This window comes from Trachemys scripta, chromosome 12 (genome assembly GCF_013100865.1).
Source record: "Trachemys scripta elegans isolate TJP31775 chromosome 12, CAS_Tse_1.0, whole genome shotgun sequence".
Classification (NCBI taxonomy): Eukaryota; Metazoa; Chordata; order Testudines; family Emydidae; genus Trachemys; species Trachemys scripta.
Genome location: NC_048309.1, coordinates 41583355 through 41610094, shown reverse-complemented (window position 1 = coordinate 41610094; position 26740 = coordinate 41583355). Strand labels below are relative to the sequence as shown.

The 26740-nt window shown below is 49.5% G+C and overlaps 1 protein-coding gene and 2 gene segments (V, D, J or C); all 3 read right to left on the bottom strand.

The window, feature by feature from the left end:
- Positions 1–26740, bottom strand: part of LOC117885520 — a 297171-nt gene that overhangs the window by 204093 nt on the left and 66338 nt on the right. The gene's annotated exons all lie outside the window — the stretch shown is intronic.
- LOC117885743 overlaps positions 1–26740 on the bottom strand; it is a 115782-nt gene that overhangs the window by 32462 nt on the left and 56580 nt on the right.
- On the bottom strand, positions 11096–12138 carry LOC117885741. The segment is given in 2 exon segments: positions 11096–11922; positions 12016–12138. Coding segments are annotated over 2 exon segments (486 nt in total).

The following is a 26740-nucleotide window of genomic DNA, read 5'->3' as shown; positions in this document are numbered from 1 at the left end:
AGATGGGTGTAAAAGGAAAAGTCCCCTGTCATTCCCCATCTGGGCAGGTGGGGCTGCCCTAGAGGTAAGGATGCACGTGTAGAGGAGAATTATGTGCTTGTTAGTGGGATCTGCAAAAGCCAGCACTCTGAGTGGGGAGCTGCCTCACCTACCCCCTAGGAAATGCTGAGGAGGGTTTAGGTCCTAAATCCCACCCCTTAAAGGGAGTTAGGTGCTTAACTCCAGTTGGGATTCACAGCTCTTCTGGAGTTAGGTGCCTCAGCTGTTACTTAAAAAGACCCCCCAAATGCCTTGTGCCAGAGAAAGAGTTAGTGGTACTTCTGTTAACTCTTATCCTAGTGATTAGAGCACTTGCCTAAGACATGATAGAGCCAGGTTTATTTCCCCTCTCTGCCTGATGTGGGGGCAGGCATTTGAGCCCACGTTTTCCACTCTCCAGCTGAGTGTCACATTGGGGGGCATACCCCCCATTCTCTTTCAGGCCTAATGAGTATTAATGTATTCCCTGTGGAACAGCTTCAACAGGAGAGATTGAAAGACCCTCCCCAAAGTAGCCCATAGCCAGTTTTGCTGCTGTGACAGATGACTGTCACAGGAGCTTAATTCATATTGAGAAAGGTGACTTAGGAGCCAGAAAAAATCTATAAAGAGCAACAGAGGGTCCTGTGGCACCTTTGAGACTAACAGAAGTATTGGGAGCATAAGCTTTCCTGGGTAAGAACCTCACTTCTTCAGATGCAAGAAAAAATCTACTTACCATAAGGTTTGAATGAGTTAGGAACCTAAGATGTTGTAGTGGAAATTACACATGGTCTGTTTATATGGGCAAATGCTCTCTGGGGTGACTAAAGGCTCCGGTGTTAGCAGGACACCTGGGTTCTCTCGCTGGATGCTTTTTGAATTGGTCTAGATGTGGCTTGTGTCACTGTGTGTGCCTAGCACAGTAATACGTGGCTGTGTCATCGGTTCTCAGACTGCCCAGCTGTAGATAGGTCGTGCTTATGGAGTTGTCCCTGGTGATGGTGAATCGCCCCTGGAAAGCCTGGGTATAGACTGTGCCACCAGTACTGGGATAGATAAGTCCTATCCACTCCAGTCCTTTCCCAGGAGTATGCCGTAGCCAGTTAATGGTATAGTCGGTAAAGGTGTAGCCGGAGGTTTTGCACGTCACCCTCACAGACTCTCCAAGCTTTTTGTTTTCTGCCCCAGACTGGGTCAGCTGGATCTGGGAGCTGACACCTGATAATAAATAAGCATAAAAACACAGTTAATAGCATTCTTTTCTTCCTCTTCTCAGGTTTATCCAAGTCCTTCTGTTTCCCTCCTCCCAACAGTATCTGATCTGCTTGTATGTAATAACAAATTTATTTGCACCGCACTCCTGGGAAGTACAGTTATCCCCATTTTTCAGAGGCAAAACTGAAGCATAAACTCAGCCTGAGATTTTTCAATGCTGTCTAAGGGATTTTGACACTTTTTTCCCATTAGAGATTAATGAGAATTGGGTATCAAAATCCTCTGTGGCTTTAAAATTCCATCCTATCTGATTTGTTCAGAACTCTAGAAATTAGAATCCAGAATTCCTGAATCCATCTCCTCTGTCTTAGCCTTAAAACCATCTTCCCTGTCCTAGCCCAGCCGTCCTAACCAGACACCTGTAGGTTCCTTCCACTCACCTGAGAAAGCTGCCAAAATGAAAAAGAACCCCAGACAGATCATTTTCATTCTCCGCAACAACCTGGTGGGTCCTTCCTCTGCTGACAGCTCTTCGGTGAAAGTTGCCTGCTCGCCTTTATCACTCAGTTTTCCTACTTCATTTGCATGTGGGCGTTGATAAATGATCTGACTAAACCTCAGATTCACCTGCCTTTACGGATAACTGACCTCAGAGTTCACAGGGACACAGTCACGGAGGATGCTGGAGCAAGTTAATTTAATTTCATCCCCAATCCAGGAAAACACTAAAGCCACTTTGACATCGGGGGAGGTTTACGGAGTACTGGTAAACTCATGTGTTAAGGTGCCCAATATTGGGACATCGAAATGTAACAGCCAGTTGGATATGAAACTGAAATAACACAATCTGCCAATCCCAGCCTATATTTATCGGGGCCTGGCTATTAAAAATATTGAGGCAAATAAAGAAGCAGATAGGTGCCTAGGTGCTCTTAAACATCCTGCTAAGTACCTAACTTCTATTGAAATCTATGAGGGTTAGGCACCCATCGCAGGGCTTCATCGCTAGGATAAATTCGTGTTTGAGATGCTGCTGTGCTGGGTTGATGGGGTTTGTGTAACGATCCAGATGGAAAAAGTGGATTCAGCCCTTGAGAATTTCCACCTGTCATGTCACGGATAGAAAAGGTTTCAGGCTTATATTGTTTGTGTTACAATAGCACCAAGAGGACCCAGCTGAGTTTAAGGCCTCGCACCTGTGAGACCATCCTGTGCACAAAGCTCTTACAGCCGAGGGCTGAGATTGTTTTCAAAGCCTCCTAAGGGATTTGGAGGCCCAAATTAATAAGGATTGAAAATCCAGATCCTTTATTCGGCTTTGAAAATCCCAACCTCAATAAGGAAAGGGGAGCAGGGAGAAGTAGAGGCACAGCTCATGGCAGGGACTTGCCCAACAACAGGTGAGTGACCGACCCAGGAAAAAATCCCTGTCTCCTGACTCCCAATCCAGTCGCGTAACCACTAGTGCACACAGTGGAGTTTCAAAGAGCCGACTGCTTTATAGTACAGTTAAGTGAGTTCAATTTATAACATTTGCATTTCCTTGTGTATTTGGGGTGTGCGGGGGGGATGGTGTTCCACGGAGTATTTAATATTCATTCGAAAGAAAGAGAATTTAGAATTCAGATTGTTCTTGTGATGTGGTGTTCTCATGTGACAGACAATCACAGGATCCTGGGAAATGACCAGTGGTTTTTCTTTTGCACATAGCGCACTGATAGCCAGAGCTTTTCTAGTGCTTCAGTCAGTGCAGCTCTAGGGTGTCCCTCTGGGTATTGGCTTTGGTCTCTACCACCGTCCCCACCTCTGCACAGTGCTACAAATCCAGACAGAAACACGCAGCTGGGCAAACTGCTGTGTAACTCTTGGCCAATCTTCCTCTTTCCTTTCCTGTGTCAGCTTCTGAATGTGCAACAAGGAAATTGAGCAGAACACAGTTTAGCCGACACATCCCTTGGCCTGCACCACTTCCCGCCGCCCCCATTAGCCTGGAACGGTGAACCTCGGCCAGTGGGAGTCGCGATCGGCCGAACCTGTGGACGCGGCAGGTAAACAAACTGAGCCGCGTGCCAAAGGTTGCTAAAGGTTGCCGACCCTGCTCTTTCCCTTTCTTAATGATTCCTAACATCCTGTTTGCTTTTTTGACTGCTGCTGCACACTGCGTGGACATCTTCAGAGAACTATCCACGATGACCCCAAGATCTTTTTCCTGATTCGTTGTAGCTAAATTAGCCCCCATCATATTGTATGTATAGTTGGGGTTATTTTTTCCAAGGTGCATTACTTTACATTTATCCACATTAAATTTAATTTGCCATTTTGTTGCCCAATCACTTACTTTTGTGAGATCTTTTTGAAGTTCTGCACAGTCTGCTTTGGTCTTAACTATCTTGAGCAGTTTAGTATCATCTGCAAACTTTGCCACCTCACTGTTTACCCCTTTCTCCAAATCATTTATGAATAAGTTGAATAGGATTGGTCCTAGGACTGACCCTTGGGGAACACCACTAGTTACCCCTCTCCATTCTGAGAATTTACCATTTATTCCTACCCTTTGTTCCCTGTCTTTAAACCAGTTCTCAATCCATGAAAGGATCTTCCCTCTTATCCCAGGACAACTTAATTTAGGTAAGAGCCTTGGGTGAGGGACCTTGTCAAAGGCTTTCTGGAAATCTAAGTACACTATGTCCACTGGATCCCCTTTGTCCACATGTTTGTTTGACCCCTTCAAAGAACTCTAATAGATTAGTAAGACATGATTTCCCTTTACAGAAACAATGTTGACTTTTGCCCAACAATTTTTGTTCTTCTGCGATGTTCAATAAGCCTTATATATAGAATTTCGACTCCTGGTTCCTGCTGCCCCAGAGGCTCCCAGGTGCCCAGGGGTGTGTGGTTTCCTCTGCAGATAGTTTTTTCATGACTCTGACAGGGTTTTCTTTCACTGTGCTTCTCGCACAGTAATACACGGTGGTGTCTTCGCTTTTCAGCCCACGGATCTCCACATAGGCTGTGCTGATGGCGTTGTCTTTGGAGAGGGTGAATCACCCTTTAAATTTGGAGGCATAGTCAATTCCTCCAGAATTCGGGTTAATCCATCCTATCCACTCCAGCCAGTCACGGATATCCTGGCCAATCCAAGACAGCAAGTGGCTAGTAAACTGTACCCAGATGTTTCACAGGACAGCTTCACTGACTCTCCAGGTGTTTTAATCTCGGCACCAGCCTTTACTAGTTGGATCTGGGACTGGACACCTGCAGATAAGGGACAGTAATGCATGAGACTGACTCCCCTTCTTGTTGGCTCCCCTTTCTCCTACTTATCCCAGATCTCTCTGGAATTCACCTACCTGGGAAGGCTGCCAGCAAGAACAGAAAATTTAGCAAACATTTCATGTTTGGTTCTGTCAATGCCCTCCGCCTGGCAAAGCAAGGCGATTCCTTTTGCTGGTGATTTTCTCCCATTGCTGTTTTTAAAGAAGAGGTTAATTACTTTATTTGCATATTCAACATCCAAGACACCATAAAAGCTCCAAGGAGCTGAATGGGAATCAGTATGCATAAAATATGCTTGGTTCTGGCATCTGTCATTCGTCTTGTTTTCAGAACTCATTGGAATCTATTTTTAATTATATCTGCTGCAGGAGAAGGCCCCTATTATATTGTGAGCAGTTTATCTATGTAAAACATTCAAAATGGGACTTAAGAAAAAGAATTCAGATTTTAAAGGAAACACATAACAGATGTAGAGGCTGAACTTTCCTGAGCTGTCCAAGGGATTTGGATACCCAGTTCCCATTCAAATCAATGGGGACTTGATGTGGATATAACTGTACAATATCCATGTGCCAAGCAGGCCTCCGGTATAATCTGAAAACAAGGGATCTAAAGAACAGACCTGGCCTCTCATCCTGCTTTTCCATGGGACCTGCTGGTTGATGTAGGGTGGTCACTTCACCTCTCTGAGCCTCTGCTCGTGTCTGGCTTGTCTAGTTAGATTGTGAACCCCTCAGAGCTAGAACTGCCTGTCCCCATGGGGAAGAGCAGTACCCAGCACAGTGGGCCCCTGAACTCCATTAGGGTGTGTGAGACAGACCCCCACAGTGTGTCAGCACAGCTATCGAGCTGATGTTTAAACAGACTGGGATATTTGAGACCTACTGAGTGGATTTGTGTAGCCGGGTCCCATTGATTGAAACCCAAAATACCATTTCAAATCTCAGCCCAAAAGAGTCATTTGCAGACAGACGTGCTGGCTGTGATTTCCAAAGGTGCAGAGGAAAACCGAACCGGACTTGTACTGCTGAGGCAGTGAGATGTTATGAAAATCCCACACCAAGTCCCATTTGATTTTATTTGGATTTTGGTGCCTAATTCCCTTAATCTTCATTGACAATTCTGGCCATTCTCTGCCCTGAGAAGTATGAAACTTCAGTGAAGGCTCCTGTCTCCTCACCTCTGATGTCCTTTTACTGGGCTAGACTGTGTATCCTCTACTCACTTACACCAATAGTCCCCTGAATACCTAAGGGGTTTAGGGACCACCACCAGGTACTCACCTGACCGCCACAGAAGTGGTGGGGAAAATAAAGACGGAGATGGAATAGATCTATTAAAAATGCCCAGGTGTTTATTTCACTAGGATTTCCCTTCAGTTGCTCTGAGTCCCACTTACCCCATAAGTGTTCAGGGCTCAGTGAGAGTCAAGTCTTTGTCCCTCTGAGGTGTCCTGTTCTCTGTAAGAAGGGAAGCCCCAGCCTGTGAGCCCAGAGTCAGTGTGATCTGGGGCAGCACATAGTGAGCCGGGGTTCTTTTCAGCACCTCCTCCTCCCGCACTCTGCCCTCCCCTTTCCCCAGGGCTCACTGTCCGCCCACCAGGGTCAGCTCTAGGTTTTTTGCTGTCCCAAGCAAAAAAAATTTTGGCTGCCCCCCCACAGCCCTGGTCTCTCTCTCCCCCCACCCACTGCACCCTCCTGCCGCCCCAGCCCTGGGTAACTGGTAACTCGCTCGCAGGGCGGGTCATTCAGCAGGAATTTTGGATGTGCCCAGAACACAGACAGGATTGGTTCCCATATGGTTACAGAACTGCAGTAAAGTGGAACAATTTTCAGCTCGTGTGATTGGAGGATATCTGGATGCATATTATAAGACTGTCCTACATAAATGAGGAAAAGTTGAGGTGCCTTTATTATTCTTTTGTTCCACTCTTTGTTTCTATGGGGAATTTGCCAATGCAATATCACTGTCTTCCTTTTAAACAAATAAAACTAAAACTGAAAAAAAAAAGGCAATGGCTGTTGAAAATAGCAATTCCAGTCCTAATAACCACTGGGAAGCATTTCTTGCTCAATTTTATCCTACTTTTTCTACAGCAAGTTCCAGTGGATCAGTATATTTGATTGGGGAGAAATGAAGTAACAGCTGTCTAAACTGAGCTTGAGCACTCCTGAATGTTGAGGTGTTCAAATCTGGAAGGCAGGTGCTAGATTCCCTTTCTGAATATTAACTACATCCGGAAATTAAAAGTCAATTTCTGCTTCCATGGCTCAGAAGTGTAAATCCTCCTACGTGCCTGGTACTGTATCTAAAGCTGCCCAGTCTAGTAGAGCCTCCCCTCCCTTACTTTTCATTTTAAATTCTAGTGGGATCTCCCTTGCTAGGTTTCAGATAGAGATGGGCACTGTCCATTTAGTCCACACAATTCTTTCTTTGGGGGAGAGCCCAGGGCTGGGGTGGCAGGAGGTGTGTGTGGGGTGGGAAGCCCAGGGCTGGTGCGGATGGGGGGCAGAGCTGGGGCGGCAGGGAGTGTGTGGGGGGAGGGAAGAGCCCAGGGCTGGGGCAGCAGGAGATGCGGGTGGGGGGAAAGCCCAGGGCTGGGGCAGCAGGGGGGTGCAGGTGAGGGCCAGAGCTGGGGCAGCAGGGGGTGTGGGCGAGGGAGAGTCCAGGGCTGGGGCAACACTGGGGTGAGGGGGGAGCCCAGGGCTGTGGGTGGGGGGCGGCAAAAAACCTAGAGCTGGCTCTGTCCCTACCATTCACAGCAAGCTGCAGCACGAGGTTTCAGTTCCACACTCCTTCCCCCTCCCTTTCCTGTTAATTGTGGCCAAGGGAATGCTGGGAAATGTAGTTCTTTCCCTGCTCCAGGGCTGGCTCTATAGGCAGGGAGCTAACCAAGAAACTACAGCTCCCAGAGCTCCCTGTTGGTTCTCAGCTCCCATGCTGGATTCTTGCGCCCCTTGCAAATCTGCCGCCCCAAGCAACTGCTTGCTTTGCTGGTGCCTAGAGCCGGCCCTGCCTCCAGTTTGTGATGTGTGGTATTTCTTGCTGAAATAGAAAGTATGATGCAACAGCCATGTTGGTTCACATAAACTGAGTTGTGTCTCCAGCATTCTTAACAGTAGGATTACCATACGTCCGTATTTTCCCGGACATGTTCGGCTTTTTGGTTCTTAAATCGCCATCCAGGAGGAATTTTTAAATATCTAAAAATGTCCGGGATTTTGCCATTATTATTTTTCCCCAAAGAAGAGTTGATCATTCAAGAAAGAGAGTGAATGTTGATCATTCGAGAAAGAAAGTGAATGTTGATCACTCGAGAGAGTGTCCACTTTTCCCCCCTAGCTCCCAGCGTTTGCACAGCGAAACAGCTGTTTTGCATGGCTGGGAGGGATGGGGAAGGAGGGGGAATGCGGCACACTCAAGGGAGGAGGTGGGGCCGGGTTGGGGATTTGGGGAAGGGATCCAATGGGGCAGGGAGGTGGCAGAGCTGGGTCAGGGACTTTGGGGAAGGGGTTGGAATGGGGGTGGGGAAGGGGGAGGGGGGGGGGTGGGGGCGGGGCCGGGGGCCCTGAGGAGTGTCCTCTTTTTTGAATGTTCAAATATGGTAACCCTACTTAACAGCCTTATTAAGTTATTCTAAAATTGGCTTTGACAGTGACTGGCTTATAAGGATTTCAGCATGTTGATGCAGTCCAGAGGCCTGGTGTTTGCAGCCTTTTCATACAGGTTGTCAGTATTGGTTTAGCTGATCAGTCAGGCAAACCAAGTTCCTCCACTTTTACTATATAAGTCCATGGTATGCCCACATCTTGAATACTGTGTGCAGTTCTAGTCACCCCATCTCAAAAGAGATATATTGGAATTGGAAAAGGTACAGAGAAGGGCAACAAAAAGTATTTCTTCACACAATGCAGTGTCACCCGTGGAACTTTTTGCCAGGGATGTTGTGAAGGCCAAAATTATAACAGGGATCAAAAAAGAACTAGATAAGTTCATGGTGGTTAGGAAATCAATGGCTATTAGCCAGGATGGGCAGGGATGCAAAGCCATGCTCTGAAGTGTCCCAGCCTCTGTTTGCCAGAAGCTGGGAATGGGCAACAGGGGATGGATCACTCAATGATTCCCTGTTCTGTTCATTCCCTCTGAAGCACCTGGAATAGTCACTGTCGGAAGACAGGATACTGGGATAGATGGACCATTGGTCTGACCCAATATGGCCGTTCTTACATCATAATAATAAAGTTTAGTATATAAACTCCCCAAGATAATGACCGCTTGAGATTGCAATGTTTTGAGATAACGACCTTAGCAAATAATGCATTTTAAAAATCTTGGCCTACTAGGAAATGTATATTTATAGAAGTTTCCCAGTCACAAACCTAGCATTCTGGAGCAAAGTGACTAAAACATAGTCCAATGCTCTTGCCGCTGTTGTTTGCCGTGCCTCTGTTCACTCTACCGCTCCATCCTCAATGCTGCTGCCACCTGCCACTGTGACCTCTGCAAGTCGGTCTCTCGAGGTTCCACCGGCTCTCAGGGATTTCAGCTCTCAGGGGGGGAACCTCGCTGCTAGGGCAGGCTGGGCCGTCTCTTCCACAGACACACTGTCCCACAGCAGGTCTGAGCACTTAGACCTGATTACCAGTGATTTCAGCTGTCGTGGTCACTTAAGAAACCAAAAGACTCTCTATGAAGCCTAATCAGCTCGCTCTCTAAACAGGTGAGAGGAGCAGGTCAAACAGTGCCTGTGACTCTTAGGCAGAGCCCACACCACCCAGCAAAACACCTGTCTCCTCCCCGCCCCCTCCACTGGGATCTGGCATCCAAACCTCCTGCTTAGCGAGGGCAGTTCAGTTGTGGGTGACCAGGGCTTAATTTGTAATGAAAGAGGTGCCGGGGCTCAAGCAAGTTTGTTACTTTCATAACTGATGTGACCAGCCCAGAGGTCCCAGGGCTCTGAACTGCCCAGCCTAGAGGTGCCGGGGCTCAGTCCTAGCAGAAATTAAGCACTGAGGGCGACCTCCTCATTCAGTCAGGCTAAGAACAGTTGTGCTGCCCTTTACTCACACAATGAGGAGAACAACATTTCATGACCCCCACATTTAATACTTAAGTGATTTGTGACCCAACACCAGCCAAAATCGATCACGTGGGCAGGACAGCTCTGTCTGCTGGACACCGGGCAGAGTCGGTGAGTTCATGTAAATACAGTCTGGTCCTGAAGCCTTTCCCCCCACCCCGGCTCAGCGCTAGCTGTCAGAGGAGAACTCGGTCAGACCTTGCTTACAAATCATCATTTGACGTTATTAGATAGGCCAATATAGCCGAAATGAATGTGCCGACATTGTCATAAGTAACAGCTCTATGAGGAAGCTAGTCTTTGTTCGTACATTTCACACCCATGAGGCTTTCTCAGGTACAAGTATTTTCTCATACACTGTATATGCTTTTAAAGTGTGTATTAATGTTTCAATTTGAATTCAAATTTCCAACCAATGACTAAATTGGCAACACTGCATAAAACTGGCGGGGGGGGGTATTGGGGAAATTCGGGGTGGGGTGTAGGGAAATCCCTGACAGAGGCCCTTTATTCTGTGTTGTGAGGTGCCTGGGCTGGGGGATCACGTTTGTGCTTTTACCTAAGGGAGAAGTAAAATGACCTAAAATCCCAGACATCCTTCCCTGGTCTGCTAGAGTGTGTTCTTGGGCAGGGAAAAGCTTCCCTTATTCCTCATTGCCTTTGGGTTTGACTGTGGGAGACACGAGGATTTGGCAGCAGGACCAGAATCTTAGACACTCTGAGTACAAGGGGAAGTAGGTTCAGCTTTTTGTAGCCATGGGAGACGTGACAGTGACAATCGGCTGGTAGCTAATGTAGGATGGGAAAGTCACACAGGACTTTGGGATGTTCTGGGACAAATCTGACTCAGGGGGAGCTGCGTTCTGTGACCCTAGTGCTCCCCTGACTCCCCACCAACGGGTCTCTGCTTCTCAGCAGCCGCCTCTCCCTGAGCTACCCCATTAAATCCCTTCGTGTTCCTGTTCTACAGCCCTTAGTCACGTGACTGTCCCCAGTGCCCTGAGTGCCAGCGCTGGGCTGAGTGACATCATCACGGGCTGAGGGGCGGGGTCTGTTATCTCCATGGTGACTCGGTGACATTATGGAACTTTATTGTGGGTCGGGATGTCTCAGCTCCACCCATTGACACCAGCGGAGAGGCCGGGCTGCGATTTCCACATGTCAGTTGGGTGAAAACAATCCACGAGCCGCTTTGGAAAGTCCCGGTGGTGCCACATTCCCAGGCTCAGCGGAGTGGGGTTTATTCAGGCGCTGGGTGATCTCTGCCCCACAGCCCCGCCCGGACTCTGAATGGCCCATTTCCATATACCAGCCTCCATCTCTCTGTGCCTCAGTCTCCCCTCTCTGAACCAGGGGCTGGGATAGTTCCCAGGCTCCCAGCGGCGTTGTGGGGATAAAGGCAATAAACGCTTGTGAAGGGCGGAGATGCCTTGGTGAGGGGCCCCACATCGGTTATAATGAACTAATCACCTTCCGCTGCATTAATGCGATAAACGTCCCAGTTTGCTGAAAGGACCAGAGCCTCCCTGGTGTAAATCAGGAGTAACTCGAGTCTAACGGAAGTAGTTGCGATGACTTTACACTAGCGGAGGATTTGGCCCCAGGAGCAATTTGCTCCATCCGCTGGGTCTGACGCAAACCCCAATGCGCTTGTCCCCTTTACATTGACAGACGCTGTCCTGTGAGTCTGACACAGAGACGGGCCCGGGAGAGCCAACGTGCCAGGTCTGCGAGGGGAGAGCGACTCAGAACAGGACTCACTCCGGATTGGGGTTCACAGATGAAGCGACGGATCTCTGCACCGCAGGCCCAGCGGGGCTCTTGGCAGGAAGGGGAGACACATTGCCCGGGAACGGAAGGGTTAAAACTGATGGGAGGTTTGTGTTACATTCACCTGGTTGCCGGGTCTCCTGTCCGAGACCAAAGCCGTGTGTGTATCACTGCTGCCCCCGCGCGGCTGCCGGGAGAAGGGCGATTCCGCAGCCTGGGTTTTTGTATGATCACAAATCGGTTTCGTTTCACTGTGTCTCTCGCACAGTAATAGCGGGCGGTGTCCTCGGGCTTCAGGCCGGTCATTTGCAGATACAGCTCACTCTTGGAATCATCCCTGGAGATGGTGAATCGGCTTTTCACTGAATCAAGGTATGCAGTACTAATCCCACCGTTGTATATAGCAGCGACCCATTCCAGTCCCTTGCCAGGAGCCTGTCGGACCCAGTTCATGTCGTAGCTGGTGAAGGTGAACCCGGAGGCTTTGCAGGAGAGGCGGAGAGAGTCTCCGGGCTTTTTCACATCCCCTCCGGACTCCACCAGCGCCTGGGACCGGACACCTGGGAATAAAGACAGGCCATTAATATCGGTATAAAAACAGCGGTAACACAATAGTCTTCTAACTCTGCCAGTTATTCAGAGGAGGAAAATACCTTCCAAAGCTGCTACAGCGAAAATTACAAGGAGGAAAAATCCCATTTTCCCTGGTGCTGGAGGGGAAAATTCTCAGGGGACTGGCTGGTCACTGCACAGACACAGGGGCTGTGGATTGTGTCTCCGGGTGCAGCCTGGGCAGAGAGAGGCACAGATTTAAACAGGAAACTGTCTCCCTCATTTGCATGTCCCCGCGTTATAAGAGACCCACTCTCTTGCTGCTAGTGATCTGACTGACTCGCCCCAGGGCTCCGGGTGCAGGAGTCAGACTGTCCCGTCCTGTGTGTCTGTGCAGCGCCGGGCACAGGGCGCTGGGTCCTCCTGACACTTTTGGACCCCTGGTAGGAGTGACCAGCTCCCTGCAGTGACTGTATTTCCTCACCCAGGAACTGAGCGCCTGGCTATTGTGAGGTGATATTGGGGATTGGGGGGACTCAGCTCTGGAGCCCCGTTCCACATGCACAAGGGCCATGCAACGTCCAGTCAGGGGGGTCAGTGTCTGGGGAGGGGTCGTGTCCCAGGGATCCATTGGGCTGGGCCACCCACTGGAGAGGGAAAATTTCCCAGGGTGCAGGGAGGGAAAGCCCCTTTCCCTTCCCGGCTGTGACCGGCTACATTGAAATGATCCATGCAGGGCCGCCCAGGGGGCGGGGGGGGGGCAAGTGGGGCAATTTGCCCCAGGCCCGGCAGGGGCCCCCACGAGAATGTTGGAGGCTTCCCCCCCGCCCCTGCCTTCCCCCATCCCTCAGCGTGCCGCGTCCAGGAGTGGCCCTGGACAGCGCTGCAGTGTCGTGGCTCGGGCGGGGCCTGAGCTCCCGACGCTCGGAGCCGCAAGATAAGGGGGCTGGGCTGCGAGCTGCAGCCGAGCTGCAGGAGCTCAGGCCCTGCTGGAGCCACGCCGCTGCAGTGTCGTCCAGGGCTGCTCCTTGACAAGGCGCGCTGAGGCGCCAGGGGATGGGGGCGGCGGGGATAAGCAGCATGGTAAGCCTCTCTGAGCCGGGCACCCCACTGACCACATCCCCCCACAGCCCTGACCCCCAGCTCTGAGCCCAGCCCCTCTGAGCTGGGCACCCCCCAACCCAGAGCCCAGCTCCCCCAGCCCTGGGCAACAGCAGCGCCACCCCCAGGCAGCGACAGCCCATTGGCACCAACCATCACCAACACCCAGCGACAGCCCATTATGTAATTGCAAATGTAGACATACCATTAAAGCATTTCGTGTTTTTAAATAATGTATTTTGTGTATTTTCAAATTATTAAACATTAATTTTTGAATGTATTTCACTGGTTATTTTTTACATTTCCAAATACACATTACTAGAGTATTGCAACTTATTTTTGTGGAAGGGGCCTCCGAAATTGCTTTGCCCCAGGCCCCCTGAATCCTCTGGGCTGCCCTGCAAGGGGAAACTGAGGCACATGGAAGTGAAGTGACTTGCCCAAGTTCACCGAGGAAATAGTGGCATAACTGGAAATAAATTCTGGGTCTCTGTTTGGTGCTGAGCACTATGGGAAAACGGGTCTACGGACACCCGCCGTGCACCGCGCAGTAACGGGTAGATAAAGGCAGTCGACCAGCTCTCTAAACTGGTTGAACTGGTCACTCCATGTTAGGTCAGATTCTGTTCTCAGTTAGGCACTAGAAATCTTCAATAATTCAATTTAGTGCAGGGGATGGGTTCCAGATTCAGGACAGGGTAACTAAGAGCAGATTTGCTAAGTCTTTTCAAATCCAGTGTCTTCACCTTTACACTTAGAAATTGTTTGAAAGCTTTTTTCTGTGTGTATTTTCACGCGTGTTTTCACGTATATATAGTTGTGTGAGTGCTTGGAGTTACGGATGTGGGTGTGCGGGAAGCTTGTGTTTGTGTGTTTATGTGTGTAGTTGTTTGTATGTGTGCTTGTAGAACGAAGTGTGTGTGTGATTGCATGTGAATGTTTATGTGTTCATATCTCTTTGTATATATTTTAGTGTTTGCAAGCATGTGTTTGTGAGTATACTTGTGGTGTGTCTGTGTTCCTGTGTTTACGTGTTGAGATGTGTTGCTGTGTTTGTGTGTGTGTGTTTCTGTTTTTCTGTCTCTGGTACAGAAAAGGGGTCAGAAGAGCTCTTAGCATGGCAGTGTCTGATGTTCAGAGGAATTCCAGGGTGAATAATTAAACTCCATTTAGAAATGCTGCTGCCCTGCACATATTTATGATCCGGGGACCTGCATTTCTTCCCCTGACCAGTGTCTCCGCTGCTCCCATCACCGGGTCCCTTCCTGTCTGTGTCTGGTCAGCGCCCCCAGCCGGCGAACCGCCTCTGCTGCAGCTGCCGGGAAGGTTTTGTCTGAGCGCAGACTGGCTTCCCCTCGCTGGGTGTGTCAGTGTCTCTACACCGCGGTGCCCTCGGCTTTCAGGCTGTTCATGTGCAAGCAGAAAGTGGTGCTGTCCTTGAAGGCTGTAGATCTCCCCTGCATGGAGGAGGCGTGTCATAACTATAAAGGGAAGGGTAACAGCTCTCCTGTGCACAGTACTATAAAATCCCTCCTGCCCAGAGACTCCAAAATCCTTTTCCCTGTAAAGGGTTAAGAAGCTCAGGTAACCTGGCTGGCATCTGACCCAAAGGACCAATAAGGGGACAAGATACTTTCAAATCTTGGTGGGGGGAAGGCTTTTGTTTGTGCTCTTTGTTTTGGTTGTTGTTCGCTCTTGGGACTGAGAGGGACCAGACATCAATCCAGGTTCTCCACATCTTTCTGAACAAGTCTCTCATATTTCAAACTTGTAAGTAAATAGCCAGGCAAGGCATGTTAGTTTTTATCTTTGTTTTCTCAACTTGTAAATGTACCTTTGTTAGCCAAATGGGCTCGTTTCCCCCTGGAGCTGCCCAATTACCCCAAGGAGGCACNTTAGGCACCCCCATTATTGGAGTATTGTATGGGGACGTGTCTTCCTTTAACCACCTGCACTGCAAAAACTTTTGAATCAGGGGTTTTAACCCGATCCGAGTGGTTAGCTTAAGGGGGTATTGTCGAATTCGGACTGGGCTGCTTCCCTCCTTAAGGGAAATATGCACTGGTGTAGCATTCCTGGCTCGGGCCACGCCTCCTTCCTCCGCCCAGACCTTGGGATTTACCCCCCCCCGTCAGCTGGCTTCCATCACTTCCCTTACATTCCAGGGAGTGATCTCTAGCATTTATGAGAGCCATCTGGTAATTAGAGGCTTGTTGCTTAGGGATTCTGACTTCCATTGTCCCGTTATCGAATGAGATCTCCGCCTGTAATTTAGTGAGGATATCTCGTCCGAGCAGCACTATGGGGCAGGAGGGACTGCAAACAAACTGATGGGAAATTTGACGGTCCCCTATTTTTACTAGGAGAGGCAAAGTTTTTTTTTCCAAAGCTGTAGTTTGTCCCTCTATCCCCTGGACTATGGCACGTCCCCGAGCTCTATCTCGGGGAGCCTTATTAAGGGGGAGCAAACTAAGAGTGGCCCCAGTATTAATAAGGGCTTCAATTGGGCGGCCCTCCACTTTAATTTTTACTGTGGGATCCAGGCTGGCAGCTTGTGCTGTCAGGAGGGGCCGCTAGGTTCCCCGACCCCCCTATGGGGAAGACTCCTCCCCTGAACGTCCTGTACTGTTGTAGAGGATGGGAAGGGATGGGGTTTTATCTTTACGTTCCTTTCCCATGGCCTGTCACCGGGGGCATTCATTCTTCCAGTGCCCCTCTTTCCTACAGATAGCGCACTGATTTCGACCCAAGCAGGGGCCCCGCCCCTTCCCCGGTGGCCCTGGCCGTCCCTTAACTTTGTCCCCCCTTTCTTCATATCCTTTCCTTTGGGCCATGGCTAAAACGTGGGCCCCTTTCTTCCGAGAACGGGGGATTCTGTTGCTTCCAATTATATAGCTCACTAGTGGTAAAGGGAACATATACCATAGTGAGATTACCCTCAGGGGCTACAGTTTCCTGCAGTGGACACAAATAATTCTGTTGCAGGGGCCCTTGGAGTACCGGGCCACCCTTGCTCCTGGTGTGGTTAGACACCGGGGAGCTCAGAGAGATCGGAGGGGGCTCCTGTTTGGAAAAGTCCTGGTCGCTTGGCTCACCCCTTTCAGTTGAGCCATTATCCTCAGAGGAGGGGGTGGGGATTTCAATTGAGGATACCGGAGCCAGGAGGCTGGGATACAAAGGGGGAGGGGGCATAGGATCAGGGGCAGAGGGAATCACAGCCCGCAGACAAGATTTCTTAACAGGGAAACAGGGTTTCCTAACAGGGGCACGGGCCATTAAGATTTTAATAGTTTGTGATCTACATTTTTGCAACCATGGGGGATGATTGGCCACAAGGTCCTGCCAAATATCTATATAGGGATATTGGTCCCAATGCCCATCCCAGGTCACAATGCTATGTACTGCTTGTACAACCCCTGGTTTGAGCGTCCCTCCCTCGGGCCATTCCACCCCGAATGTCATCCATTCAAGAGTACAGAATTTTACAAGCTTGTCTTTACATAATACAATTCCATAATTAGCCTGGCGTCTAAACGCCTTCCAGTTATGCAGCATACATCCCAGGGGTGTCCAGGAGAAGGTGCTTTGTCCGGACCCCATTATGCTTTACCCAGAGTTTTCCGAGACAGAGATATCAAGAGGGGAAAGAGGTATAGATCTAGTTCTAACTCAGATATCCGCTGGGTCACGAGGTTCGGCTGACCCCCCTTGCAATCAAGATATCCTGGTCATCGGGTTTCCCCTTGCAGGAGTCTTGGGGCGGCTGAAGTCAGCTTAAGCCTCAGACCTGTCAGCAGCACTCATTCATCTTTCACACAGATCCTTTAATCAGTTACAATCTCGGTTTTCAATACACCATTAAAAGGAGAAACAAGATTACCCTTCCTATAGACAAGAGTAATCCCTGAGGTTGCTCCAAGTCCCAATAATTGTTAAAAACGGCCCATGGACTTGTGGAGTTAGTTACGTTACTCATTGGCCGTTATTTGCTTACCCTTTAACCAAAAACACAACAACAAGACATTTACAAAGCTACAATAATGTTAACATACCTTCCCGTATACAGGCTGCCTAGGGGATTTCCACTGTCCAACCCACACCTCGGGGGCGTTATTCCTCAAACCCAGGAGGTAAACGCACTTACCGCCCGAAGTGGCCGCGTCCGGCAGTCAGACTTCCCCTCCTTCTGAAGCCGTCTTGCTTCCGTGTCCTTCAGAGTTCTCTTTAGAGAGGACGCAGCCGCCCCGGCTGATTGTGACGATCCGAGGCCCGAGCAAAGCAACAGCTCGAGGTGGCCACTCCTCGGAATTGCCCTCGGCCGTCGGTCAGTGCCCTCTACAGGGAGAGAAGTCCCGGCGGAGTCGTCATTTGTTAGCCAAATGGGCTCGTTTCCCCCTGGAGCTGCCCAATTACCCCAAGGAGGCACGGGAGTCTAGAAGACGGCTTCAAGTTCTTTATTGATCAGTCAGCTGAGCGGGTGTCCCCCTCGACTCATGCCAGAGGGAGGAACACACCTTACAAGCACAACTGGGCTTCTTTTATACAGAGAGACAAACAACTTAGCGTGTCTAAATTCTGCTAACCTATGCATTGTTTAAACTTAGTTCTAGTAGTAATCAGGATACATCTGTTTAGCTTCCCGTCCTTCACATTCCTTTTCCAGGGTCCGTCCAACCCCCTCCCCTTTTCCATATATCTTCTATACATCCTGTATACGTGCAGCTTCATGCATGGGAAACGACAGTGAGAACTGAGATAAGCATGTTTACTGGGATAACAAGCAGAAGCCGAGATAAACATATTTTTCGGTTTTTGGGCCTAACACCTTTTTGCTAGAGTGTTTATCTCTGTTTGCTGTAACTTTGAACCTGAGGCTAGAGGGAGGTCCTCTGAGCTCTTTAAGTTTGATTACCCTGTAAAGTTATTTTCCATCCTGATTTTACAGAGATGATTTTTACCTTTTTCTTTAATTAAAAGCCTTCTTTTTAAGAACCTGATTGATTTTTCCTTGTTTTTAGATCCAAGGGGGTTGGATCTTGATCCACCAGGAGTTGGTGGGAGGAAGGAGGGGGAATGGTTAATTTCTCCTTGTTTTAAGATCCAAGGGGTTTGGATCTGTATTCACCAGGGAATTGGTGAAGAGTCTCTCAAGGCTACCCAGGGAAGGGAATTAGCATCGAGAGTGGTAGCAGCGGACCAGATCTAAGCTGGTAGTTAAGCTTAGAAGTTTTCATGCAGGCCCCCACATCTGTACCCTAAAGTTCAAAGTGGGGAAGCAGCCTTGACAAGGCGTAACTGTGGATGGAGGGATCATAGTACCTGGCCAGCTACTCCAGCCCCTTCCCGGGCTCCCATCTGAACCAAAACATCCAGGCACTGCTCGAGGGGAAAGTTTTCAGGGGACTGGCTGGTAACTGCACAGACCCAGGGGCTGCGGATTGTCTCCCTGGGTGCAGCCTGGGCAGAGAGAGGTACAGATTTAAAGAAGAGACTCTCACTTTTATTTGCATATCGCCCTGTTTATAAGAGACACAAGTTCTGCCGTGGAGTGAGCTCAGGTTTTGTTAACTGCTAGAAAGAAAACCAAATGGAGCCAAAGATTCATTTCCCCTCATGTTGGAGGGGAAAGTTTTCGGGCGATTGGCTGAGCACAGACACCTGGGGGGCTGCAGATGGTCTCTCTGGGAGCAGCCTGGGCAGATTTAAACAGGAACTTGTCACCCCTATTTGCATATCCCGCTCCTTATAAGAGAGACAAGCTCTCTAAGAGCACGTCTGAAAATCTAGGTTCGGGCATTCAGGAAGGCGCAATCAGAAGTCAGTGGTTAGGGATCCAGGCTGGGGTTATGGGTTTGGGGATTCCATCCCCTTTTTCCTCCACAGACTTCCTGGGTTACCCTGGGCAAGTGTAACATATTCCCCTTGTGTCTCAGGCCCCCATCTCCACCTATGGAGTCCTCCTCTTTGGCTCCCTGCCCCAAGGCAGCCACCTGCTGCACCCCAAATTCCTCATCCCCGACCCAGCCACATGCCCTGCACCCCAACCCTCTGTCCCAGCCCAGAGCCCCCATCCAGCACCCAAAGTCTCTCCCAGAACCTGCACCCCAAACCACTTCCTGCACCCAAACTCCCTCCTAGAGCCCGAACCCCCTCCTGCACTCCAACCCCCTGCTCCAGCCCAGAACCTGCACCAAACTCTGTCCCAGAGCCCGCACCCCTCCCGCACCCAAACTCCTTCTGGGCACCACCAAAAATTATACAAACCTGCCACCCCTGTCCACCTATGGACATAAACAGCACTTTCCTGCCTCACAGACTTGTTGGGAGGATAAATGCATTAAAGATTATGAGGTTCCCAGATACCATGTGATGTGGCCATGTAAGGGCCTAAAATACAGGAATGTCCTAGCCTGGTCCCCGTCCAAAGATCATTGAAATGAACGGGAGCGTTTCCAGTACTTCATTGGAACATTTCCACGGATACTTCTGGTGAACTCTCCTTCCCATGTGAAATGTGACTGTTTTCTCACCTGGGTAATTTGAGTAAAGATGCGTTGCTGTGGGAAGTACGCTGTAAATACTGCGCAGTAATGATGGAAAGCCCAGGAAAGTCAAAGGGGAAAATACTGCAATGACCTGCTGTTTAGTTTGGTGTTAGCTGGGTGGCGCCCTGTGTTATAAACCCGAGTCAGGGAAATTCTGGGATTATTGCTTGAAATTTCAGTGCAGGTGTTCACAGAACGGGGAATGGAGATAATGAGGGTGATTCCTACAGAGCTTCAGCAATTCGGATTTAATTACACAACCTGGTGAGGAATAAGACTAGCGAAATATTCTTGTGCAGATCCGTATGTGTGCATGAAATAACCAAATCTGCTGGCTTTATTCCCCGTGTGTGTAACCCATTGATTTAACTGGGACCGGTCGTGGGAGTAAAGAATAAAGGATCTTGCAGAAGATTAGTAAGGACATTGGCTCATCAAAGCATCAGGCAGTGCCCTTTCTGCCGGCAGATGAGACATGGAAAGTACAGAGTATATCACACCTGCTGCTGTTTTAGCTGCTGCTGCTGCTACTGATAATATCACCCAACACTTCCCTAGTGATTTCCCAGCCATGGCTCTCAAGCAAAGAAAGGAAATGTCATTATCTCCAATGCTGCTAAACGTGTAAACTGAGGCACGGGGAAGTGGAGGGCCTTGCTGAAGGTCACCCTCTGTTTACGCTGGTATCCAAGTTTCTGCATTTGTGTTTTTGAGTCCTGCGGGGGATGTGATTGTCAGTAGGTTTAATTTTGCGTCTGTGTGCAGCTTGCTTTCGTTTGTGTGTGTTGTACTGCGAGTGTTCCTGTGTGGATACACGGGTGAGTGTGTGTTCACGTGTGGATACACGGGTGAGTGTGTGTTCACGTGTGGATACAGGTGTGAGGGGGGTGTTCACCTGTGGATACACGGGTGAGCGTGGTGCCTTTCTATTCTCGCCTGTATGCTTGGAAAAGAAGAAACCAGTGAAAATAAACATGTCAGTGGCAGTGTGTGATGCTCAGAGGAATTCCGGGGGCAGAGGCGGGGGCGGGGTGGGGGAAATAACCCCATTGAGAAACTGTCCGAGCCTGCAAATGTTTATAGCCAGGGAGACTTTCTCTGGGCTGCTCCCATCCCCTGTCCCTGGCAGTCGGGGGCTGGTAGCGCCCTCAGCAGTGGACACGTTGCGCTGTTACTGCAGGGGAAGGTTTTTGTCTGAGCTCAGATTCACTTCCCCTCACTGTGTCTGGCGCAGTAATACACGGCGGTGTCCTCCGCTCTCAGGCTGGTCATTTGCAGGTAGAAGTTGGTGCTGTCCTTGGAGGCTGTGAATCGGCCCTGGACGGAGGAGGCGTAGTACTTGGTGTTCACCTCATCGTAATACCAAGCCAGCCACTCCAGCCCCTTTCCCGGCTCCTGTCTGAACCAGCCCATCCAGGTGCTGCTAAGAGTGAATCCGCTGGTGGCACATTGCAGCGTATGGGACTCTCCGGGCTTCTTCAGCGCTGGCCCCGACTGGGTCAGAACCACCTGCGAGCGGGCCCCTGGGGGAGAAGGGAAATGGGAGACTGTAAATAAAGCTCAGTCACCCCATGAAACCAGTCATTAGCCCCGGGTTCAATGGAAAATAACCAGGGAACAGTGGGAGAACCAGCCACACTGGGCACTTTGTACATCAGTCGGAGTGAGACGACAGAAGAGAGAAGTGTCACACACCACATCGATATCAGCAGCAATAATACCAGGTACCCGGCCCTGCCTGTGTATTAATGGGGGATAAATTACCTTCCAGAGCTGCTACAAAGAAAACCAAATGGAGCCAAAGTGTCATTTTCCGCGTTGTTGTCGGGGAAAGTTTTCAGACTATTGGCCGGTAACTGCACAGACCCAGGGGGCTGCAGATTGTCTCTCCGGCTGCAGGCTGGGCACAGAGTGGGACAGATTTAAACAGGAACCTGTCACCCCTATTTGCATATCCCGCCCCTTATAAGAGAGACAAGCTCCCTAAGAGCGCGTCTGAAAATCTAGGTTCGGGCATTCAGGAAGGCGGAGTCGGACGTCAGTGGTTAGGAATCCAGGCTGGGGTTACGGGTTTGGGGATTCCATCCCCTTTTCCCTCCACAGATTTCCTGGGTTACCCTGGGCAAGTGTAACGTGTCGCCTTGTGTCTCAGGCCCCCATCTGCACTTCGGACACACCAGCACTTTCCTGCTTCTCAGTGTTGTTGTGAGGATGAATTCATTAAAGTTTACGAGGTCCCCAGAATGTTTTCAATACTTCCCTGGAACGTTCCCAGCGATACATTTGCTGGATTCTCGTTACCATGGGAAATCTGATTGTTTTCTGACCTGGGTAACTGGAGTAAAGATGCGTTGTTGTAGGTAGTGTGCTGTTAATACTGTAGCACTGCTACAGACTGATGGAAAGCCCATGGAAGTCAGAAAACAAACAAACAAACCCACAACAACCTGCTGTTTAGTTCCGTGTTTGCTGGATGATGCCCTGTGTTCACACACCCGAGTCAGGAAAAATCTGCGGCTATTGCTTGAAATTTCCGTGCAAGTGTTTGCAAAACAGGGACTGGAGTTATCAAAATGCTAGAGATAATGAGGGTGATTCCTACAGAGATTCAGCAATTCTGGTTTAATTACAAACCCAGTGAGCAATAAGACTAGTGAAATATTCCTGTGCAGATCCGTATGCATGCATGAAATAATCACATCCTGCTGGCTTTAGTCCCCGTGTGTGTAACCCCATTGATTTAACTGGGACCGGTCCTGGGAGTAAAGAATAAAGGATCTTGCAGAAGATTAGTAAGGACATTGGCTCATCAAAGCATCAGTCAGTGCCCTTTCTGCCGGCAAATGAGACATGGAAAGCAGAGAGTATAGTGCACCTGCTGCTGTTTTAGCTTCTGCCGCTGCTACTGATAATATCACCCAACACTTCCATAGTGATTTCCCAGCCATGGCTCTCGGGCAAAGAAAGGAAATGTCTTTATCTCCAATGCTTCTAAATGTGTAAACTGAGGCACGGGGAAGTGAAGGGCCTTGCTGAAGGTCATCCTCTGTTTACGCTGGTATCAATAACACCAAGAAGACCCAGCTGAGTGTCAGGCCTTGTCCCTGTGAGACCATCCTGTGCACAAAGCTCTTACCAGGCTGAGATATTTTTCAAAGCCTCCTAAGGGATTTGGAGGCCCAAACGAATAAGAATTGAGAATCCTGATCTTTTACTGGGCTTTGAAAATCCCACTGTAAATAAGGAAAGGGGGCAGGGAGAAATAGAGGCACAGACCATGGCAGGGACTTGTCCAACAACAGGGGAGTGACAGAGGCTGGGGGAAAATCCCTCTCGTCTAACTCCCAATCCAGCTGCCTAACCACTAGTGCACACAGTGGTATTTCAAGGAGAGCCAACAGCTTTCTGTAATAATTCCAGTTGGTTTCATTTCTGTTATTTGGGTTTCTGTGTGTGAAGGTGGGGGTGGGTGGGGGATGGTTTTCCACCGAGGATTTAATATTCATTCAATAGGGAGAGAATTTAGAGTTCAGACTTTCCTTGTACCGTGGTGATCTCATCTGACACACAAGCACAGGATCCTGGGAATGACCAGTTGTTTTTCTTTTCCACCTAGAGCACTGATAGCCAGAGCTTTTCTAGTGCTTTAGTCAGTGCAGCTCTAGGGTGTCCCTCTGGGTACTGGCTTTGGTCTCTACCACCGTCCCCACCTCTGCACAGTGCTACAAATCCAGACAGAAACACGCAGCTGGCCAAACTGCTGTGTGACTGTTGCGCAATCTTCCTCTTTCCTTTCCTGCGTCAGCTTCTCAATGTGCAACAGGAAATTGGTCAGAGCCCGACTTAGCCAGGCTGGAGGACAGAAATGTCTCCATCTTGATTTTCTTTTCTTTTTCTTGTTAATTTCTCCCCACAGTCAAAATATTTCGAAACACAAAGTCAGGCTGAGAAAAGTGCCTCAATCGGTGAAAACCGGCAAGAACCCAGTTCTGCTGATTTCCCCACTGCCCCCTGGACTTCAAAGGCGCTCTGGCCGATGGACACTGGCTGCATGGCCAGCCCTCTGACGGTAACTGGCTACGCTGACTTGTGCTGAATGGGATCTGGCCCATTCCCGTCAGTGAAGTCACACCTGTTTACATCATGAGAGCACTTGGCCCGTTGGTTCCAGGAAAGCTGAGCTGATTCACACTGGCTGTGGATTGGGCTTGCTCTGCCCACCGGCACAGGCTGCAGGAGCGCCGCGTTGGGGCAGGTAGGAGCTGAGGGGCTGTAATTGTTTGTCCCACAAGTGCGTTAAAAGGCTCAATTCTGCAAGGGTCAAAATGTCCCCGCGTCAGTCGGTGTGAGTGGGAATGGAGGTGTCTGATCAGCTCCTGTGGAGATGTGTTTCGCAGCATGTGCTCTGCGGGGTGGGCTGCTCAGAGGAGGTTCCTGTTTTTGTGCCAGCCCTCACTGGTTTCTATTCAGTGTGTCTCTCGTACAGTAATACGTTGCAGTGTCTTCATTAGTCATGGAGCTGATCTGTAGATAGTAGGCATTCTTGGCTGTGTCTCTGGAGACAGTAAGCCGGCTTTGGAAGGACTGGGAGTATACGACACTTCCGTCATTCTTGATAAGCCCCAGCCATTCCCATGCTCTCCCTGGACTCTGCCTTATCCAGTGCCACCAGCAGCACCCATCAGTGATGGAGACCCCAGAAACAGTGCAGGTCAGTTTGAGAGACTCTGACGGCTTCAGCAATCCCTGGCCGGATTGAACGAGTGTCACTTGAGAAGAGACACCTGTAGAAAGAGAGAGAAATGAATTCAACACCGTAAAGTCCTTTAACTAAATGAACACAATATTCCATCATTCCCTGTAGCCTTACTTGTAGGGAAAAGCAAAGCAAGAAGAGAGATGAGTAGCAACTTCATAGCTGGGTGACAGTCCAGTCAAGAGAGCCACCAGATGAATGTCCTCATTGAACGAACAGGGGAGCAGCACTCCGTATATGAACTGGGAATGAGGAGTGGAGATTTGCATGTAGCATTTTGATGTCACAAAGGACACAAAAGGTCCCATTGGGTGATGATCGCCCCTGAGCATAAGGTGAGCACGAGGCTTCGGCACTTGAAATAAGCTTTGATTGTGAGGTGCTCGGATACCAGAGGATGTTGGGAGACATAAGTCCCAGACTGATCAGATCCAACGTCCATTTAGGCTGTTACCTTTTCTCTGGCAACGTGCATAATATGCTTCAGAGCAAGAGGTAATAACTCTGTAGGTGGAAGTGGGCCAGTCTGCCCCCCACATCTCACCCTTATCTACAATACAGACAGGCTTAAACCTTGATGCATGAGGTTTAATGAGCCTTTCAATTTTATTACAATGCTGAATATTCTCCATACCCATATAACTATCCAGTCCTTTTCTGAATCTTCTTAAGTTCTTGGTCTTGATGATTTGTCTTAGTAATAAATTCCACAGTTTAATTACATGGGTCACGTGTAAATACCTGCTGACCTTTTACATTTCATTGACTGCCCCCAGTTCTGGTGCGATGGCTCGGACTGACCCGGGTAAAAGGAGAAAATTCATGGGAAACCTTTGCCTCTGGATCCGTAGCAGTAGCGCTGCCTCCCGGGTGAAGCAGGAAGAGAAAAGCCACCTGGGAAGTGGGATCTGGCGCTGAGGATACGAGCCGCAATGCAGAACAGAGGCTGATAAAACCTGAAAAGAGAAAGTCCATTGTGTGCAGCACTGTTGTAGCCATGTGGGTCCCAGGACATTGGAGACACAAGGTGGGTGAGGTGATCCCTATTTCTGGACCAACTGCTGTTGGCGAGAGAGACAAGCTTCCCAGCTACACCGGGCCCTGCTTCAGCTCAGCTCTGTGTAGCCTGACAGCTTTTCACCAACAGAACTCGGTGCAATCGAAGGTCTCCCCTCACTCACGTTGCCTCTCCGAAGAAATTCTGCGTTTTAAAGCGTTGTTGGGACGTTGCTGCCACCCTCTGGATGTGTGTTTCTATTCAATATCTACATTATTTGTCACGTGTTTTGTTAACCAGTTTATTAAACCCTGGATTGTTTCTGTTTGTTTTTATTCTTTACTGGCAATGTAAAAGAAACTAAAATCATCCCTTGCATCCCCTGGCAGTGTTTGCCTGGCTCCGGGGACTGGCTTGGTGCAGGGCTGAGCACAAAGGCTCCTCATTCGTGTCTGGGGCTCCTAGGTGCTGTGGCGATACAAATAGTGACTGTGTTGGTATTTCCCAGCACCCAGATCATGTTCTGTGTGTCTGGATTGTGCTCTTCAGCATCCTGCTTGTAACTGTTCCCCTGCGGACAGGAAGTGGGTCCGTGTATGTCACTCTGATGGTTCAGTGGAGGAAGAAACACCTGCTTCTTGCCATCCCAGTGGCTGTACATTTAATCCAGTTCCCTTTTCTGAATGACCCCAAATGAGGTTTCTCTCTGTGGGTCTCTGGCACAATAATACACTGCAGTGTCTTCAGCCTTCAGGCTTCTCACTAGCAGACAGGCCGTGCTGAGGGGCTTGTCCAGAGTCATGGTGACTTTCCCTTTCAAATTCTCCCTGCAGGCTGGTGCCCCTGTATCCGTGCTAATCCAGCCGATATCGAACAGCCCTTTCCCGGGAATCTGTTGAACCCAGCTGGTCCCATAGCTAGTGAATGTGTAACCAGAACCTTTACAGGACACTGTCACAGACCCCCCGGCTTCTTCACCTCTGCCCCAGACTGGACCAGCTGGATTTGAGCCTTTGCCCCTGTGGAGAAAGAAACCGGGTGAGAATTCTTGTGGCTAGTTCTGGTTCCTCCTCCCCCGCCCCCGCTCCTTGTCCCAGTGAAATTCACCTACCCGGGAGAGCTGCCAACAAGAGGAGAAAACTGACCCAACAGTTCATGGCTATTCTTCTCAGCACCCCTGCGGTAGCAGAACAGTGACTGCTGCATAGAGCATCCACTGAGGGCCCGTCACTGCCTTTTGAAAAGGAAAAGGGGCTCCCTCCTCATTTGCGTATGGAGCCGGCACCACCCTCCAATGTATAAAACCAGACACTCAGAAGGAGTAAGGCTGGGAACTTGCTTGATAAACTCAGAGAGGTCCATGCACTCCGGGCCAGGGGTGAGGTGCTCCCCAAATTTCACTCTCCACTACTTGTATGGCCCCATCA